The 17,905-nt window shown below is 41.5% G+C and overlaps 1 protein-coding gene across 1 annotated transcript in view; it reads right to left on the bottom strand.

Annotated features, from left to right (window-relative positions):
• Nucleotides 1–7,908: 7,908 nt before the first annotated feature.
• LOC121863373 (uncharacterized protein DDB_G0280315-like) overlaps nt 7,909–17,905 on the bottom strand; it is a gene marked incomplete at its 3' end in the record, with an annotated part of 18,616 nt that continues 8,619 nt past the window's right edge. The window contains exons 2-5 of the mRNA XM_042361988.1: nt 10,224–10,333; nt 8,876–9,120; nt 8,106–8,432; nt 7,909–7,998 (exon numbers count right to left, since the gene is read on the bottom strand). Coding sequence (XP_042217922.1) covers nt 7,909–7,998; nt 8,106–8,432; nt 8,876–9,120; nt 10,224–10,333 — 772 coding nt within the window. The remainder of the gene's footprint in view (nt 7,999–8,105; nt 8,433–8,875; nt 9,121–10,223; nt 10,334–17,905) is intronic.

Below are 17,905 nucleotides of genomic sequence, written 5' to 3'. Positions count from 1 at the left end.
GGCACATGTCAGGTGTGTTCATGCGTGCGTGTCTCTGACGATGTCACATAACCTGGTTAACCAAAACTGCTTGGCACAGTACTTTAGGCCGGGACTGTACATTTAATCAGTTCTTGGTGCTTAAACCTTCGACCTTTTCATCTTACAGAGAAAGTGTCAGAGGGGGAGGGCCACGAGACCATCACCGTGCAACCTTGGACCTCCCGCGTGCCCAAGATGACCCAGCCTGACCTCGACTATATTGGTGAGTACACTATGGTGACCTCTGTACCTGTAGTTACAACCCTTATACTGTATAATATTCTAGCATATATTGTTATGTACAACCCACTGTAGGTGTTGTAGATACCCAGGTGGCTGCCAGACGTACGATACCATAACAACACAAGCCCCTCCCCTCCCTAACCCTACCCCACCTCCCTACCCGTCTTCCTCCCTCTCCCTCTTCCTCCCTTCCCTCCCCTACCCCTCTCCTCCTCCCTCCCTTCCCCTCTCCCTCCCTCCCCTCCCCCTTCTCCCTCCACCCCCCCCCTTCCACACAGCATTTTTCAGATCGACAATTAAATATTCAAATGGTATTCTGATGATAATGAACTTGTCTGGTGAACATGATGGCATTGACTTTTTTTTTTTACTGTCAAAACTTATTTTTTAGAAAGGTCGCTCATCTCCTCAGCCTTACAAATATATTCAGTAAGTCTAAATGTATATATATGTAGAATGCGTTGAATAATGTATTGGATTTAGACTCGGTTTTAAAAAAAATAGACGTTCGTGACGTTTATTTGAACGGTTTTTAATTCATTTTAGGATTATTAAATGGATAGGTATCGTTCGCTGGGGGGAGGGGGGGGAGTGAGGGGAGGGGGGAGTAAAGTGAAGGGAGGGGAAGGGAAGTGAGGTGGAGGGAGAAGTGGAAAGAGAAGAAGGGGAGGAGAAGGGGCAAGTCAAGAGAGGGGGTTAAGTGAAGGGAAGGGGAATAATATGCAAAAGCGCAGTTCATAATGGTGCCTCACGTCCGTGGTTTGTCCTTTCTGTGTACGTGATGACACACTCTCTCTCTCTCTCTCTCTCTCTCTCTCTCTCTCTCTCTCTCTCTCTCTCCTATACAACAAAACAAAAAGAAAGAGAGATAGACAGATCGAGAAACATATACAGTAGACACTTACGCAACAGACAGAAAAACAAGTACACAGACGATACAGAGACACAAAAACAAAAGGACAGACACAGACACACCTGTACGTGAAATATTTAGAAACCCCAAAATGTGCAGGTTCACACACACACACACACACACACACACACACTGACTGGCATTAACCCGACGTGACTGGACTATTAATTGACTTTCCACCTGACTAACTGCCTGACGCCGCCGCATGATAATTATGACAAGTGATTATTTAAGAGTCCATTGGCGGAGTGATCGACAGCCTCGCCTGCACCAGCTGAGCAAACAGTGTGTGTGTGTGTGTGTGTGTGTTTCGATTGTGTTTTATTTGTTTTTCATTGGTATTTTTTGTGCTTCCGCTTATTAAGTTATGAAATACATACATACATACATACATACATACATACATACATACATACATACAGTATACATACATACATACATACATACATATACATACAGTAGACATACATACATACATACATACACATACAGTATACATACAGTAGACATACATACATACATACATACATACAAACATACAAGAATCACACAGACCCGAATACTATGGTAAGTTAATAATCAATATAAAAAATAAGATTTCCTCTCTGATACTATCGACGAACCTTTGTTGAGATGCCTAGAAATTGTGTTTTTCTGGTATTAAGGTTTAGAGAACTTATGTAGTGAAGGTATGGAGTCTTGGTGCAGTTTCCACGCCATTTTGAAAACAATCTTTATGTCGTTATTGAAGAGAGTATGTTAGAGTTTCACTTCGCTAATTTAGGGTAAAATTTGACGTAGGAACCTTTGAGAATTTAACCTCAGAATGGTAAGTGATCGTCAGAATGTAAACAAATTGGACATGGTTGTATTTATTTTTTTAATTTATCTTTAAAATTAATTATTTCATCCACAGATTAAAATTTACCTAAGATTTTCTTTTTAAATAATTTCACACTGATTTACTGTTTAAATAATTCAACTTTGTAAAATAAAGTTGTTAGGACAAATGATAATTTTATTTTGACATAAACCTCGTATAGAGACAAGCCAATATCTCGCTGATTTAATATTTAACTAATTCACTTTGTAGTAAAAAAAAGAGTGATCTAAAATACATAAAAACTCGAAGTTATTAATTTGACTCGAATGGACATCTAACGTTAAATAATTATCGAAAGATCTTTTGCATTTTTTTTATAAAAGGTAATTAATTCTTTAATTAATTTACACACTTCATTTTGCATAATTTTAATCACTTGTATTGTGTTAACTTTCTCTAGCCTTGTAAACTGTCTTAATAATTTGTTTGGTTAGGTTAGCATGAGGTGAGCTTAGGTTAAGTTTTTCCTAAATAACCTCCACCAGTTCCAGTAATCCGGCTACATATTTCACCAATCTCTGGCCAATGGATGACATCACAATGACCTGACCGCAACACTTGTTTGACCTCTGTCGCGGTTTAATAGTCGCTCGAGAGAAGTAGTGACAGAAGTTAGGTGAGAGACAGAAGTTTAAACTGTCTTATCTACCAGACAGAGACAGTTATTTAACAGCATTATTTAACAAAGACAGATATTTAACAGAGACAGATATTTAAAAGACAGTTATTTAACAGCATTATTTAACAGTTATTTAACAGCATTATTTAACAGACAGATATTTAACAGCATTATTTAACATAGTTATTTAACAGCATTATTTAACAGACAGATATAAAACAGAGACATTATTTAACAGCATTATTTAACAGATATTTAACAGACAGTTATTTAACAGCATTATTTAACAGATATTTAACAGACAGTTATTTAACAGCATTATTTAACAGACAGATATTTAACAGCATTCTTTAACAGAGACATTTATTTTACAGAGGCAGTTATTTACCAGCATTATCTAATAGACAAATACAGATATTTAACAGTGTTATTTAACAGACAGATATTTAACAGAGACAGTTATTTAACAGCATTATTTAACAGATATTTAACAGAGACAGTTATTTAACAGCATTATTTAACAGACAGATATTTAACAGAGACAGTTATTTAACAGCATTATTTAACAGACAGTTATTTATCAGCATTATTTAACAGAGAAAAATATTTAACAGATAGCTATTTAACAGACAGATATTTAACAGCAGTATTTAACAGACAGTTATTTAAGAGATACATTTATTTAACAGAGACAGTTATTTAACAGCATTATTTAACAGACAGATATTTAACAAACAGTTACTTAACAGAGACATTGATTTAACAGACAGATATTTAACAGCATTATTTAACAGACAGACAGACAGACACATGTTTACACTCTCCCCTGCACATAATCTACATATGGAGATTGCTAGTTTGAACCTATACTGTATATTTATGGTCCTCAGAATTTTGTGATGTTCATGACCGTAAAATGTGTATACCTGTTTATAGTATGTATGGGTGTATTTATCATGTGTATGGCAATGTGTATAACTTGCATGGTTATGTGCATGGTGTACATATGACTGTGTATTGTTGTGTATGGTGTGTATATGACTGTATAGTGTGTGTGTGGTTGTATGTATAGCTCTTACGAATTTGTGTATAACTACTTTTGGCATGTGTATTATTCAGTATAATTTGACTGTATATTGTATTTTATGGATGTATGTAATAATATGGTAATAATCTTGTGTATGCTTGTGTATGAACCCTGTGGAATATGACAGAATGTTGTATGATATGAATTCGTATGAGTAGATGGTAATATATTCCTCTATACAAGACATCCGGAACGGTGAAGATAGTATAACTGACTGGTGTATGACATAGACAGGAAGTTGACTATGTACTGTATGAAAATAATATAAACCCTATGTGTATGTGTTACTTTCATGTATATATGAAGTATACAGATGGGGATGTATACTGTATGTCCCTCTAATGTATGAATGGCATGCATTTTATTTAGAGAAGACACATCCGTTTGTATGATACTGAAAATATTTGTATGATTAGATAAATAAACAGGCAGACAAAGACAGGCAGACAGACAAACAGACAGACGCAGACAGTATATGAGAGAGAGAGAGAGAGAGAGAGAGAGAGAGAGAGAGAGAGAGAGATCTATGCATAAAATACTTATAATACATACATATATATACATAGTATTCCTGGGTGTAATACATAGACCTTGTGGGTATAGCTACATCAGTCCGTTCAATATGATGGTTTTCAGTCAAGGGTGTCTAAGTGTAGCTGAGGTGTGTGTGTGTGTGTGTGTGTGTGAGAAGGAAGAACTTACCCATCTCTCTCTCTCTCTCTCTCTCTCTCTCTCTCTCTCTGTCTCTCTCTCTCTCTGTTTCTTCCCCTTCCCCTCTCTCTCCCCTCTCCCTCCCTCCTCCTCCCCTCTTCCCTGTTCCTCCTCTCTTCCCTCTCCCTTCCCCCCCCCTTCCCCACCTCCCCTTCCTCCCCTCCCACCTCCCCTTCCCCTCCTCCCTCCCCACCTCCCTTCCCGACCTCCCTCCCCCTTATCTCTCTCCACTCTCCCTCTCCCTTCCTCCTGTACCTACATTGTCTCTTCCATGTCCTTAATCTATAACTCTTGTAAACAACAACTGAGAATGACTGTACTTGTCTTTTATTTCTATCTGTATTTGTATCTTTACCTGTAGTCGTCATTGTACTTCTACCAATACCTGCACAGTTGGGAACATTTCCGACTAGTACGCTCAGCGTTGTCAATCCACTCTTTCCGTGAGATGATCCCTGAGAGTATTGGAGGGTGAATCCGAAGCCTCTAAGTTACTCGGTGAGACGTGAGGTGCACACAGTACCCTGAGGTGCACACAGTACCCTATGGTGGACACAGTACGCTGAGGTGCACACAGTACCCTGAGGTGATCACAGTACCCTGGGACCAGAATGATATAATTTGGCTCATTACCTGGTCTGGCAACGTTTATATAGAATAATTGATGTAGTATGGACGCTTTTAACGTGGAGTGAATAACACCTGCACCGCAGTGGACCATGCAAGGCTGAAAAAGTTGGTTACACAGTATAAATCTACCACATTATATATTCTCAAGCAAAGTGTAAGATACGTTAGTATAGCGTTAGGCTTTATGGGGTGTGGTGCCGCGGTGCCTCAGATTCTGAGACGAAGTCAATAGTCTGCCCAGCCGCATTTCTGTCGAATCACTGTCACATATGTGACGGGAGAAGCATTTTCTCCGATCATTACACACATGTTTACACCATTAATATGGTATAATGTATTGTTGTAGCATACCATTTCTTCTCATGCAAAGACATATTTCGTCATGGCTCAGATTTGGCCCAAAGATGAGATGAAGAGCATGACTTACGTACACACACTATGGCAGACAGGATAAAATAATGTTTTATTATTTATTTCAATGACACTTAAATCTAATGTATAATATCAGAATTCAGAGATTATGTCTTCTTAACACAACAATAGGGCGGTTCAACTGTCCTCTGTCCAGAGCGCACAGAGACCTCCCTCTCTCCTTACGTCACATCACCTCACCTTAAGGCACAGGTTGTTACAACTACCCAGCCTTACGGGAGCCAACTTTGCACGGCACACTACACACACCCTGGCGCTACATCACTGCACACTATACACACACCCTGGCGCTACATCACTGCACACTATACACACACCCTGGCGCTACATCACTGCACACTATACACACACCCTGGCGCTACATCACTGCACACTATACACACACCCTGGCGCTACATCACTGCACACTATACACACAGGCATCACTGCACACTATACACACACCTGCGCTGCATCACTGCACACTATATACACACACCCTTGCACACACCCTGGGCTACATCACTGCACACTATCACACACCCTGGCTACATCACTGCACTATACACACACCCCTGGCGCTCATCACTGCACACCTATACACACACCCTGGCGCTACATCACTGCACACCATACACACACCCTGGCGACTGCACTATACACACGCGCACACATACACACACCCTGGCGCCACATCACTGCACACTATACACACACCCTGGCGCACATCACTGCACACCATACACACACCCCTGGCGCATCACTGCACACTATACACACACACCCTGGCGCTACATCACTGCACACCTATACACACACCCTGGCGCCACATCACTGCACACTATAAGCACACACCCCTGGCGCTACATCACTGCACACTATACACACTACCCTGGCGCTACATCACTGCACACTCATGCACACACACACCCTGGCGCTACACATACACTGCACACACACACACCCGGCGCTGCATCACCTGCACACTATACACACACCCTGGCGCTACATCACTGCACACTATACACACACCTGGTGCTACATCACTGCACACTATACACACACCCCGGCGCTACATCACTGCACACTATACACACATACATCACTGCACACACACACACCCTGGCGCTACATCACTGCACACTATACACACCCTGGCTCATCACTGCACACTATACACACACCCTGGCATCACGCACACTATACACACACCTGCGCTACATCACACACTATACACACACCCCTGGCGCATCACTGCACACACACACACTATCACTATACACACCCTGCGCTGCATCACTGCACACTATACACACACCCTGGCGCACATCACTGCACTATACACACACTATACACACACCTGGCGCTACATCACTGCACACTATACACACACCCTGGCTGCTGCATCACTGCACACACTATACACACACCCTGGCGCTGCACTATACACACACCCTGGCGCTGTATCACTGCACACTATCTGCACACACTATACACACACCTGGCGCTACATCACTGCACACTATACACCCTGGCGCTGTCACACACTCATACACACACCCTGCACACTATACACACACATCACTGCACACACACACCCTGGCACTATACACACACCCTACATCACTGCACACACTATACACACACCCTGGCGCTACATCACTGCACACTATCTGGCGCTACACACTGCACACACTATACCACACCCTGGCGCTGCATCACGCACACTATACACACCCCTGGCGCTACATCACTGCACACTATACACACACCCCTGGCGCTACATCACTGCACACTATACACACACCCCTGCGCTACATCACTGCACACTATACACACACCCCTGGCGCTACATCACTGCACACTATACACACACCCTGGCGCTACATCCTGCACACTATACACACACCCTGGCGCCACAATCTGGCGCTACACCACATACACACCCTGGCGCTACATCACTGCACACTATACACACACCCTGGCGCTACATCACTGCACACTATACACACACCCTGGCGCTGCATCACTGCACACTATACACACACCATGCGCTGCATCACTGCACACTATACACACACCCTGGCGCTACATCACTGCACACTATACCAATCCTGGCGCTACATCTGGTCCTCGTCAACTATCATTTGTTGCAGTTGACGAAGGACGAAGGTTAACACTATAACTAAACTACAAATGTTTGCAGCATTGTAGCTTTTACTTGCCATTGTACCCGTAACTTGTCATTTGCCATTTCACCTGCTGTTTTACCCTTGCTATTGTACCACCATTGAAACCCGTGCACCTGCCATTTGCCATTGTACCCGTGCACCCGTCGCCTTGTGCCCGTACTTGCACCTGCCATTGCAACCGCACTCCGTCAGTTTTACCTGCATGCTTGCCATGCACCCGTAATCTCAAGGCCGTTGTAACCGTACTTGCCGTTGCAATCTGCACTGCGGTTAAACCCGCTCGTGCCACTGTAACCAAGCACCTTGTCACTGTAATCAAGGTACTTGCCGTTGTACCCGTACTTGCCGTTGTGCCGTATCGTTGTACCCGTAATTTGCCATTGTACCGTACTTGCCGTTGTACCCGCATTTCCGTAGTACCCGTATTCCCGTACTTGCAGTTGTACCCGTACTTGCCATTGTACCCGTACTTACCGTTGTAGCCGTACTTGCCATTGTACCCGTACTTGCAGTTGTACCCGTACTTGCCGTTATACCCGTACTTGCCATTGTACCCGTACTTACCGTTGTACCCGTACTTGCCATTGTATCCGTACTTGCCGTTGTACCCGTACTTATCATTGTACCCGTATTTGTAACTGTACTCGTTATTGTACCTGTACTTATCATTGTACCTGTACTTGTTATTGTATCTATGCTTGTCATTGTCCCTGCACTTGTAACTGTAATTGTCATTGTACCTGTACTTAGTATTGTACCTGCACTTGTCATTGTACGTGCACTTGTAACTGTACTTGTCATTGTACCTATACTTATCATTGTACCTGCACTTATCATTGTACCTGTACTTATCATTGTACCTGTACTTATCATTGTACCTGCACTTATCATTGTACCTGTACTTATCATTGTACCTGTACTTATCATTGTACCTGTACTTATCATTGTACCCGTACTTGTTATTGTACCTTTAATTATCATTGTACCTGCACTTGTCATTGTACCTGTACTTATCATTGTACCTGTACTTATCATTGTATTTGTAACTATACTTGTCATTGTACGTGTACTTGCTATTGTACACATACTTGCCATTTTCCTGTACTTTTCATTGTACCTGTACTTGTCATTATACTTGTAACTGTAAATGTCATTGTACCTGTACTTGTCATTGTAGCTGCACTTGTCATTGTACCTGTACTTATTATTGTACGTGTACTTGTAACTGTACTTCTCATTGAACCTGTACTTATCATTGTACCCGTACTTGTTATTGTACCTGTACTTATCATTGTACCTGTACTTGTCATTATACTTGTAACTGTACATGTCATTGTACCTGTACTTGTCATTGTAGCTGCACTTGTCATTGTACCTGTACTTATTATTGTACGTGTACTTGTAACTGTACTTCTCATTGAACCTGTACTTATCATTGTACCCGTACTTGTTATTGTACCTGTACTTATCATTGTACCTGTACTTGTTATTGTACCTGTGCTTGTCATTGTACTGTGCTATTGTACACATACTTGCCATTTTCCTGTACTTGTCATTGTACCTGTACCTGTCTTTGTACCTGTACTTGTCATTGTACCTGCACTTGTCATTGTACCTGCACTTGTCATTGTACCTGCACTTGTCATTGTACCTGCACTTGTCATTGTACCTGCACTTGTCATTGTACCTGCACTTGTCATTGTTGACCGGCCTAGAACATTAAGGTGGCAGCGGTGGGACTCCATCCGAAATAGCTTCTCAAGTGAGTGTTACAAGTGGTGACAACCCAGGAAGGTTGTTACATATATGACAGTTTCACAAGTAACTGTTATATCACACTATCAGTCAACTCACCATATACACAGTTGGTAAAGGTAGAGATATTAGGTTATCCTCATTACTGTAGCATACTGGTAAAGAAGAAGAATTCTTATATACGTGGCAGCAGATCTACAAAGAAACTGTTATACTACTGTTACATTTACTGTTACATCTGTTACAACGATCAAAGAAATCAGTAACGGGTAACAACATTCCGGTCTATATACACAATCTACATAACAAGTCATAAGTGTTTTACGAAACCAAAAATAAAAATAAATATATAAGTGACATGATATATTCTTCCAAAGTGTATAATAATAATATCCTGTTGTGAGACGTTATGCGTTGAGTGATTTTTATTTTGTCATCCAAAGATGATATCCAATTTTTTTTATATCGAAAACCAATACGGAGTTATTGATAGTTACTGAATTATGGCAACAATCCTGTGAGCTGAAGTGAACATTAGTTTCTGCAAATGATTTGTTCACTGCCCAGGGTGTGACAGGACGTGACTACAGTTGTTGTGACTACTCATCAATCAACATCCTGTCAACAAAATTCTTTTGTATGGCGTGAGTAAACCCCAGTTACCAGCACCCCAGCACCCACCTAGTGATGACACATCTCCGATCACGAGAGATGGTCTCAGCATTCTGAGGTATGGTGTGGTGGATGCACTAGTGTACCCGGTGAACCCCAGAGTCCTTGAGTTCACTGACAGGTAGCAGCAGGTTGCTGTACTCAAGATTTTCGTGGACATTGACCCAGTTACCGGCCTTAGCATCAGCTGTGTCTCCTGTAAGTGACACACACAAGTCTACGGGATTGCTGCAACAATTTCACATTTTCAAGAAATTCTAGAAAGGATTCTTCAATCAAGCCTACAAGGAATAGGTAGTATTTGGGCATACATTAAATATATACACACATTTACATGTTCTCGACATAACTTCACACTGATAGGACATCGTGGAGGTTATATCATGTGTTATAAGTGCCTTGCTTATCTCACTGAATACTGACGTATGATAATTTCCAGTATTTATTTTTCACCTGTTCAGCTATTGATACTTTAATTAATTTAACTATAATTTTTATAGATTTCCTGTAAATGGATGGATAAGGTTATTTCTTTGGTTTGTATCTAAATAATTTTTCAAACCTTAGACATAGAAAATGTGGACTTTTTTTTTGATCCCAGGGAGGATAATAATGTTCATGATTTTCAAACTACATATCTTAATGATGTCATAGACATCTTTTCAAATAGTTCTATAGTAAAGTATCACAGACTGTAAATTTTCCGCAATACCATGTAGAACCCTTCACAACTTGGTACCATTGCTCTCTGCAAAAATGAATGTTTCGTCGGAAGAGTCTCAAGCACCACACACTCATTAATCCCGCGTGATTATAGTAGCAAAAGTTGTACATTGCTAAGAAGGTGCGTTCTTAAAAACGAAGTAGGCAAAGATTATTTCTGCTTTGTTAATACGGGATTTGCTTACCCAAGTTAGTGATTTCCACTATTGTGCTGCTATTGGCAGTAATGTTTGTGTTTTAAGTCAGAATCATCCAATTTTGCCATTGTACATAAGATACTAGCTTGTAAGACACTTAAGTCTAGGACCCCAGTAGTTGATGAAAAACCTACGGTTCCAGAGTCCCCAGCTTAGTGTTTACACATACAGTATGTTTGTAACATGGTTAGGCTTATGTATAGAATGTTTTTCTGCGAGTTTAGTTTAGTCTTCGTGGAGCTTGGATGGTAGGTGACCGAGCGATGTAATAGCCCCTGTCTCATAGGCAGAAGCATTATATAAATGGGTTAATTACATTTGATTTATATACTCTATCATCCCCTGTAACTCCACTGGCTATGAGGTGACATGTTCAGAGCACGTGATAAGGTGTGCCCACGGGAAGCCGCATCATGTTGTGCTGAGTTAAGGCATTAAGTTGCCGGCTCCCTGGCCACCTAAAGTGGGCAGTAGTTTGATATCCTTGACTAGAGGAAGACGTTATTGAGAACCATCGTGGATGGTTCCGTCTTCCGTCGAGGGAGGACGACGTACATATTCCGTTCTCCTTCGATGGGTTCCTACTCACAGCAGAGTCACTCAACCCCTCACACCAAACGGACGTATTTAGCAGGTCTATTAACATAGCCTCCGTCCTTCTCTTAACACTCATAGTTACAGTGATAAGTTACGATGATCTACTTTTGGAACTGTATCCTAGATAGTTCCTGAATAAATGGATAACAGACAATTGGGTTTCGCTACTATAAACCCTATATAATATAAATGTTCCGGCCTCATTAACCTAGACAGAATCAGCAGTTAACCGGCCTAGAACACCTGTACTTATCATTGTACCTGTACTTGTAACTATACTTGTCATTGTACCTGTACTTGTAACTGTACTTGTCATTGTACCTGTACTTGTCATTGTACCTGTACTTGTTATTGTACCTGTGCGTGTCATTGTACCTGCACTTGTCATTGTACCTTTACTTATCATTGTACCTGTACTTATAACTATACTTGTCATTGTACCTGTACTTGTAACTATACTTGTCATTGTACCTGTACTTATCATTGTACCTGTACTTATCATTGTACATGTACTTGTAGCTGTACTTGTCATTGTACCTGTACTTATCATTGTACTCGTACCTGTAACTACTTGCCATTGCACTTGTACTAGCCATTGTACCTTCACTTATCATTGTACCTGTACCTGTAACTACTTGCCATTGCACTTGTACAAGCCATTGTACCTGTACTTATCATTGTACCTGTACTTGTCGTTGTACAGTCCCCTTCACTAGTGCGTTTACAGGGGCTCGCCATATAAACATTTCCTCAAATTATTACATTTAGATATTTGTTTGAATAGTATTTTAATTTGATTCCATATTACGTTTACTATTCTGAGTTTCCTTCTGTCGAATGTAAGCAAACACAGCCCTGCCACCCTGCACAAAACGTGATGAGCCCCTGTAAATGCACTAGTGAAGGGGACTGTACATGTACACCCTCCCACAATTCCACCTGCTACAGTCAGTGTTGTCAATCCTCATCTCCGAGAGTTGTGAACCACGGAAGTATGAACCCGCGTCTGAAGCATCACTCGTGACGTGGAGTGGGGGACCGGGAGCCTGTGTGAGAGGAGGGTGACGGGCTAGTGGTGATGTGCAAGGAGGGTATTTATTAAACAAACTATTAATACGTAATAAAGAGAATAATGTGGTATTGGAAATTATTAAGTCTTTGCCTATGTTACTGGTGTGGTTAATTATATATTCATATATTACTGACCGAATGTTGGGAGACAATAAATAAGCACAAATAATACTACACTCCCTCTACTGCTTCCCCCGTGCTCTGTTTCTCCAGGTCTTTCACTTCCCTCAGAAACGTGAGGAACTGTCACCAGCCCGAGGGGCATACACCCACGCGTGTATGTTATATATATAATATGTATTGTATAACAATTACAGAACAAAATATGGCCATGAAGGAAAACCAAAAGCACATACTGTAGTTATGACTCAACTGCTGATCCCCGACTGGCGCTGATCACCAGGCGGGTCGGGCCACCCACACAGGATGTAGTACACAAAATTGCGCACTGGGAAAGTTTTTATGGCCAGTCAATAGTATGGAGGGTAAACTTAATGAATTGTGAAATTCATTGGAAAATAGTTTGGTGTTAAATAACTGTATTTAGGTATAAGCGAGTGCGAGAATGAAAGCAACATGTTCACCTGGCAGTGGTTAACCATACCAGGTAGAGCAGCGTGGTTAGATCTAAGTGGTGTCCTTCCCTGCTTAGTATAGTCGCTTAAGACGTTGCTCTCGGAAGCTTCCTTTAAATGACTATACAAAGAAGTTTCATATTAGTTATTCTAATATGAATCGGTGCTTATTAGCTTCCTCACCAAATCTCAGCAAATATAGTGCTGTTATTTGAAAGTCGTTTACCAAGAAAAATAATTATGCTCGCCAATCCATAGGGTAATTAATGCATACCTTCCTTCCTAACTATACACACCACTGCTTCCATAGGCTGCCCTCAGCCTGTTTGAATGAATTAGGATCATTGAAAAGTTTTGTATATATGGCAACTTATATTCCCAGTGTTTATTTACATCATGCAGTAACGTTTGAGGATGATGGAGAATAAATAAAAACTGAGTCTTGCCATAGCCGGCTACTCGCTCACCTATACACCACTGTAGACTGTCATGTCTATTAGTCAATTGCTTCTTAAATATATGACAACCATATTACACCTCGTAGCATAACCTAATGTAAGTTGACAATTATATGACTTAAGCATTTCATTTAATTTTTTTTTACGGGGAATAGCCCACCCGGGCACAGGTCATCGACCCACATCGGGGCCTGAGGGACGAAACAAATAAGAATAACAAGAAATTAAGATTAGAAGATGCCGAAAAACCAGTTTTTAAAATGAGACATTGTATGAGTATGGAAACGAAGAAGAAGGCAGAGCATTCCATAGTTTGGCTGTGTGAGGAAAGAAGGATATACTATAACGGGTTATTCTAGCTTGACCGACATCCGCACAGAATCGGTGGGCACCGTGGGCAAGACGTGTGTTAGGAGCCCACGGCCTTGCCGGCGGTACACAGGATGCCAAATCCACCGAACATTGCCCGTTGAAGTACCTGTAAAAGAGAGAGAGTGAAGCAACATTGCTGCGAAGAGAAAGGGAAAAAAGATTGTCAACTAAAGGAGGAGAGTGAGTAAGACGAAATGCTTTTGATTCCACCCTATCTAACAGTTGGACAGAAGAAGAGCCACCCCAGATATGAGAGCAGTACTCCAAGTTAGGACGAATGAATCCTTTATAAACTTGAAGCAACTGCTCAGGAGTGAAGTAACTACGGCATCTGTACAGCATTCCCAGCTTTCACGAGGCAGCTTTAGCAATGTTGTGGCTGTGTGGCTACCATGACATGTTAGAGGAAATGGTGAGGCCTAGCATATCGAATTTAGAATTTGTCAGAATGAATGCTTCCTGAAATGTGGCTGGTGGGAGATCATCTAATTTGGAAAGTGTAATTGGTAAATACAGAGTTTCATTACTATTGAATTTAACCGAGTTTCTACCTCCCTATTCGGAGATGCTGCACATATCCGCATTGATATAAGTAATTTTATCAGCTGTAGAAACATATCTAGTTACTGTAGTTAATCTCCTTTAGAGGTTTTTTCAGGGCCGAGAAAAATCGCGATATATGGGATTTTGTTCAAAATCTCAGTATAGGCACAACCGAGCATGCCGATTCCGAATCTATGCTCGACAGTCTATTGCGGAGTAATTAGTGGTCGTAATGATGCTTGGAATATTTTTTAATTTTCTTGTCTTACTTGGTTATACAGCCAATGTCATGGATATTCATTTAACAAATATCAGTAGTTACCTGTAATTAGGCTCTGCCACGCTTAATTACTTAAAATTACAGGTTTATGACTATCAACTGTACAAGGGGCAATAAGGCAAATGAGACTCCCGCTAAGTGTCTGTGGCCTCCACTTAAAACCCCTTGTCTGCCACACCCCAGGTGGGAGAGGTAACGTTCTCCCTTCTCATAGCAGTGCTACATGGCCTCTGATGCCTAGTGTGGTGGATTAATTTCCATTTTGCCCTGTAATTAGGGCAGAAGAAAGGCGACTCAGATATCATACACAGAAAACGTGAATATTGTTGGTCATTATCATGAGTGTGGTGTGAACATGGTTTGTGTGAGGATCTGTTCTGGTGACAGTGGTTGCACAAAGCAAGAATGAGTAAATATTAGCTCACAGCCATTATGAGTGTATTAAGCAACAGGTTAACTTATTATATGCTTTTAAATAATAAAAAATCCAGTCTTGCTAACCACAAAATTCCCCTAGCCCACCTCTTCATCCCCCCAGCCCGTTACCCTCCTCTCACACCAGCCCCCGGTACCCCACTCCACGTCACTTGGGGTCATACTCTCGTGACTGTAGCAGATGGAAGTGTGGGAGGCTGTACGCGCAACTATGCTTGCATTCATGATTTTCTAAGCATAATATATACTAATGTAAACTATACCTGTACCTATAAATCTCACTGACGACACCTGGTAATTACTGTACATGTAGCTGTAACGGTGCTAACTTACCATTCTGTACCTGTACCTATATTATTTTATCAACTATTTAAATAGAATATGATTTTAATTTAAAGTGTCAAAAAAAAAAAATTGAAAATTGTAAAAAAAAAAAGCCTCACATTTGTGTAAAACGCCATTGCAGCTTCAAAATCCACGTTCATTATTTTCCCCATTGACAAAATTAAATGATGAAATGAAGGATTATTAAAAATTAATGCCAGGATCTTTAATGGCTAGATGTTACAGAACATTCCGTGAGAGTGACAACAGTGACTGACTCGTGCAAATATAGTAATAGTATATTGTGAACGGAAGAATATTGCAATGCACGAAAGCTCTGTTTACACATGGTAGTTTTGTTGTCTGTAACGTAATAATAATAATAATAATAATAATAATAATAATATTATTATTATTATTATTATTATTATTATTGTTATTATTAATTCAAAGACCCTCTAACATTACCTCAATACAACGCTTAAGCTAAGTCTCTTCAGGCATAAAATAATATCTATTCAGTGGAACAATATTTCCCGAACTGTTGCAATACACATTATGAGTGTGGCTGTGTTTACCTTGCAGCCAAATGACAAAATAACCTATGTGGATAGTATCTCGTGATCGACTCGGCTTAATGCCTGTATGTAATTAGCCGATTTGCGAACAAAAGCCGGACTGGAGGGCGGGGAGAGCCTGACTTAAGTCCAGAGTAAGCCTAGTACTGATGATGGTTAATGAGTGTGTTTTGGATGCTGTCTACTGGCAAGTCCAATTTTTTTATTTGTTAAGTCCGGTGACTGTGTCCGTTGTGGTAAGTCCAGTGTTTGTGTCCGTTGTGGTAAGTCCGGTGACTGTGTCTGTTGTGGTAAGTCCGGTGACTGTGTCCGTTGTGGTAAGTCCAGTGTTTGTGTCCGTTGTGGTAAGTCCGGTGACTGTGTCTGTTGTGGTAAGTCCGGTGACTGTGTATGTTGTGGTAAGTCCAGTGTTTGTGTCCGTTGTGGTAAGTCCGGTGACTGTGTATGTTGTGGTAAGTCCAGTGTTTGTGTCCGTTGTGGTAAGTCCGGTGACTGTGTCTGTTGTGGTAAGTCCAGTGTTTGTGTCCGTTGTGGTAAGTCCGGTGACTGTGTCTGTTGTGGTAAGTCCAGTGTTTGTGTCCGTTGTGGTAAGTCCGGTGACTGTGTCTGTTGTGGTAAGTCCAGTGTTTGTGTCCGTTGTGGTAAGTCCGGTGACTGTGTCTGTTGTGGTAAGTCCAGTGTTTGTGTCCGTTGTGGTAAGTCCGGTGACTGTGTATGCTAGGTAAGTCCGTGTTTGTGTCCGTTGTAGGTCCGGTGACTGTGTCTGTTGTGGTAAGTCCAGTGTTTGTGTCCGTTGCGGTGTTCGGTGACTGTGTCTGTTGTGGTAAGTCCAGTGTTTGTGTCCGTTGTGGTAAGTCCGGTGACTGTGTCTGTTGTGGTAAGTCCGGTGTTTGTGTCCGTTGTGGTAAGTCCGGTGACTGTGTCTGTTGTGGTAAGTCCAGTGTTTGTGTCCGTTGTGGTAAGTCCGGTGACTGTGTCTGTTGTGGTAAGTCCAGTGTTTGTGTCCGTTGTGGTAAGTCCGGTGACTGTGTCTGTTGTGGTAAGTCCAGTGTTTGTGTCCGTTGTGGTAAGTCCGGTGACTGTGTCTGTTGCAAGTCCAGTGTTTGTGTCCGTTGTGTAAGTCCAAGACTGTGTCTGTTGTGGTAAGTCCAGTGTTTGTGTCTGCTTGTGGTAAGTCCGGTGACTGTGTCTGTTGTGGTAAGTCCAGTGTTTGTGTCCGTTGTGGTAAGTCCGGTGACTGTGTCTGTTGTGGTAAGTCCAGTGTTTGTGTCCGTTGTGGTAAGTCCGGTGACTGTGTCTGTTGTGGTAAGTCCGGTGTTTGTGTCTGTTGTGGTTAAGTCCGGTGACTGTGTCTGTTGTGGTAAGTCCAGTGTTTGTGTCCGTTGTGGTAAGTCAGTGTTTGTGTCCGTTGTGGTAAGTCCAGTGTTTGTGTCGTTGTGGTAAGTCCGGTGACTGTGTCTGTTGTGGGTAAGTCCAGTGTTTGTGTCCGTTGTGGTAAGTCCGGTGACTGTGTCTGTTGTGGTAAGTCCAGTGTTTGTGTCCGTTGTGGTAAGTCCGGTGACTGTGTCTGTTGTGGTAAGTCCAGTGTTTGTGTCTGTTGTGGTGAGTCCGTGTT

The sequence above is a fragment of the Homarus americanus genome, unplaced genomic scaffold (assembly GCF_018991925.1).
Source record: "Homarus americanus isolate GMGI-L3 unplaced genomic scaffold, GMGI_Hamer_2.0 scaffold39219, whole genome shotgun sequence".
NCBI classification, from domain to species: Eukaryota; Metazoa; Arthropoda; class Malacostraca; order Decapoda; family Nephropidae; genus Homarus; species Homarus americanus.
The sequence above is the reverse complement of the archived record's forward strand: the minus strand, read 5'-3'. Positions and strand labels throughout refer to the sequence as shown.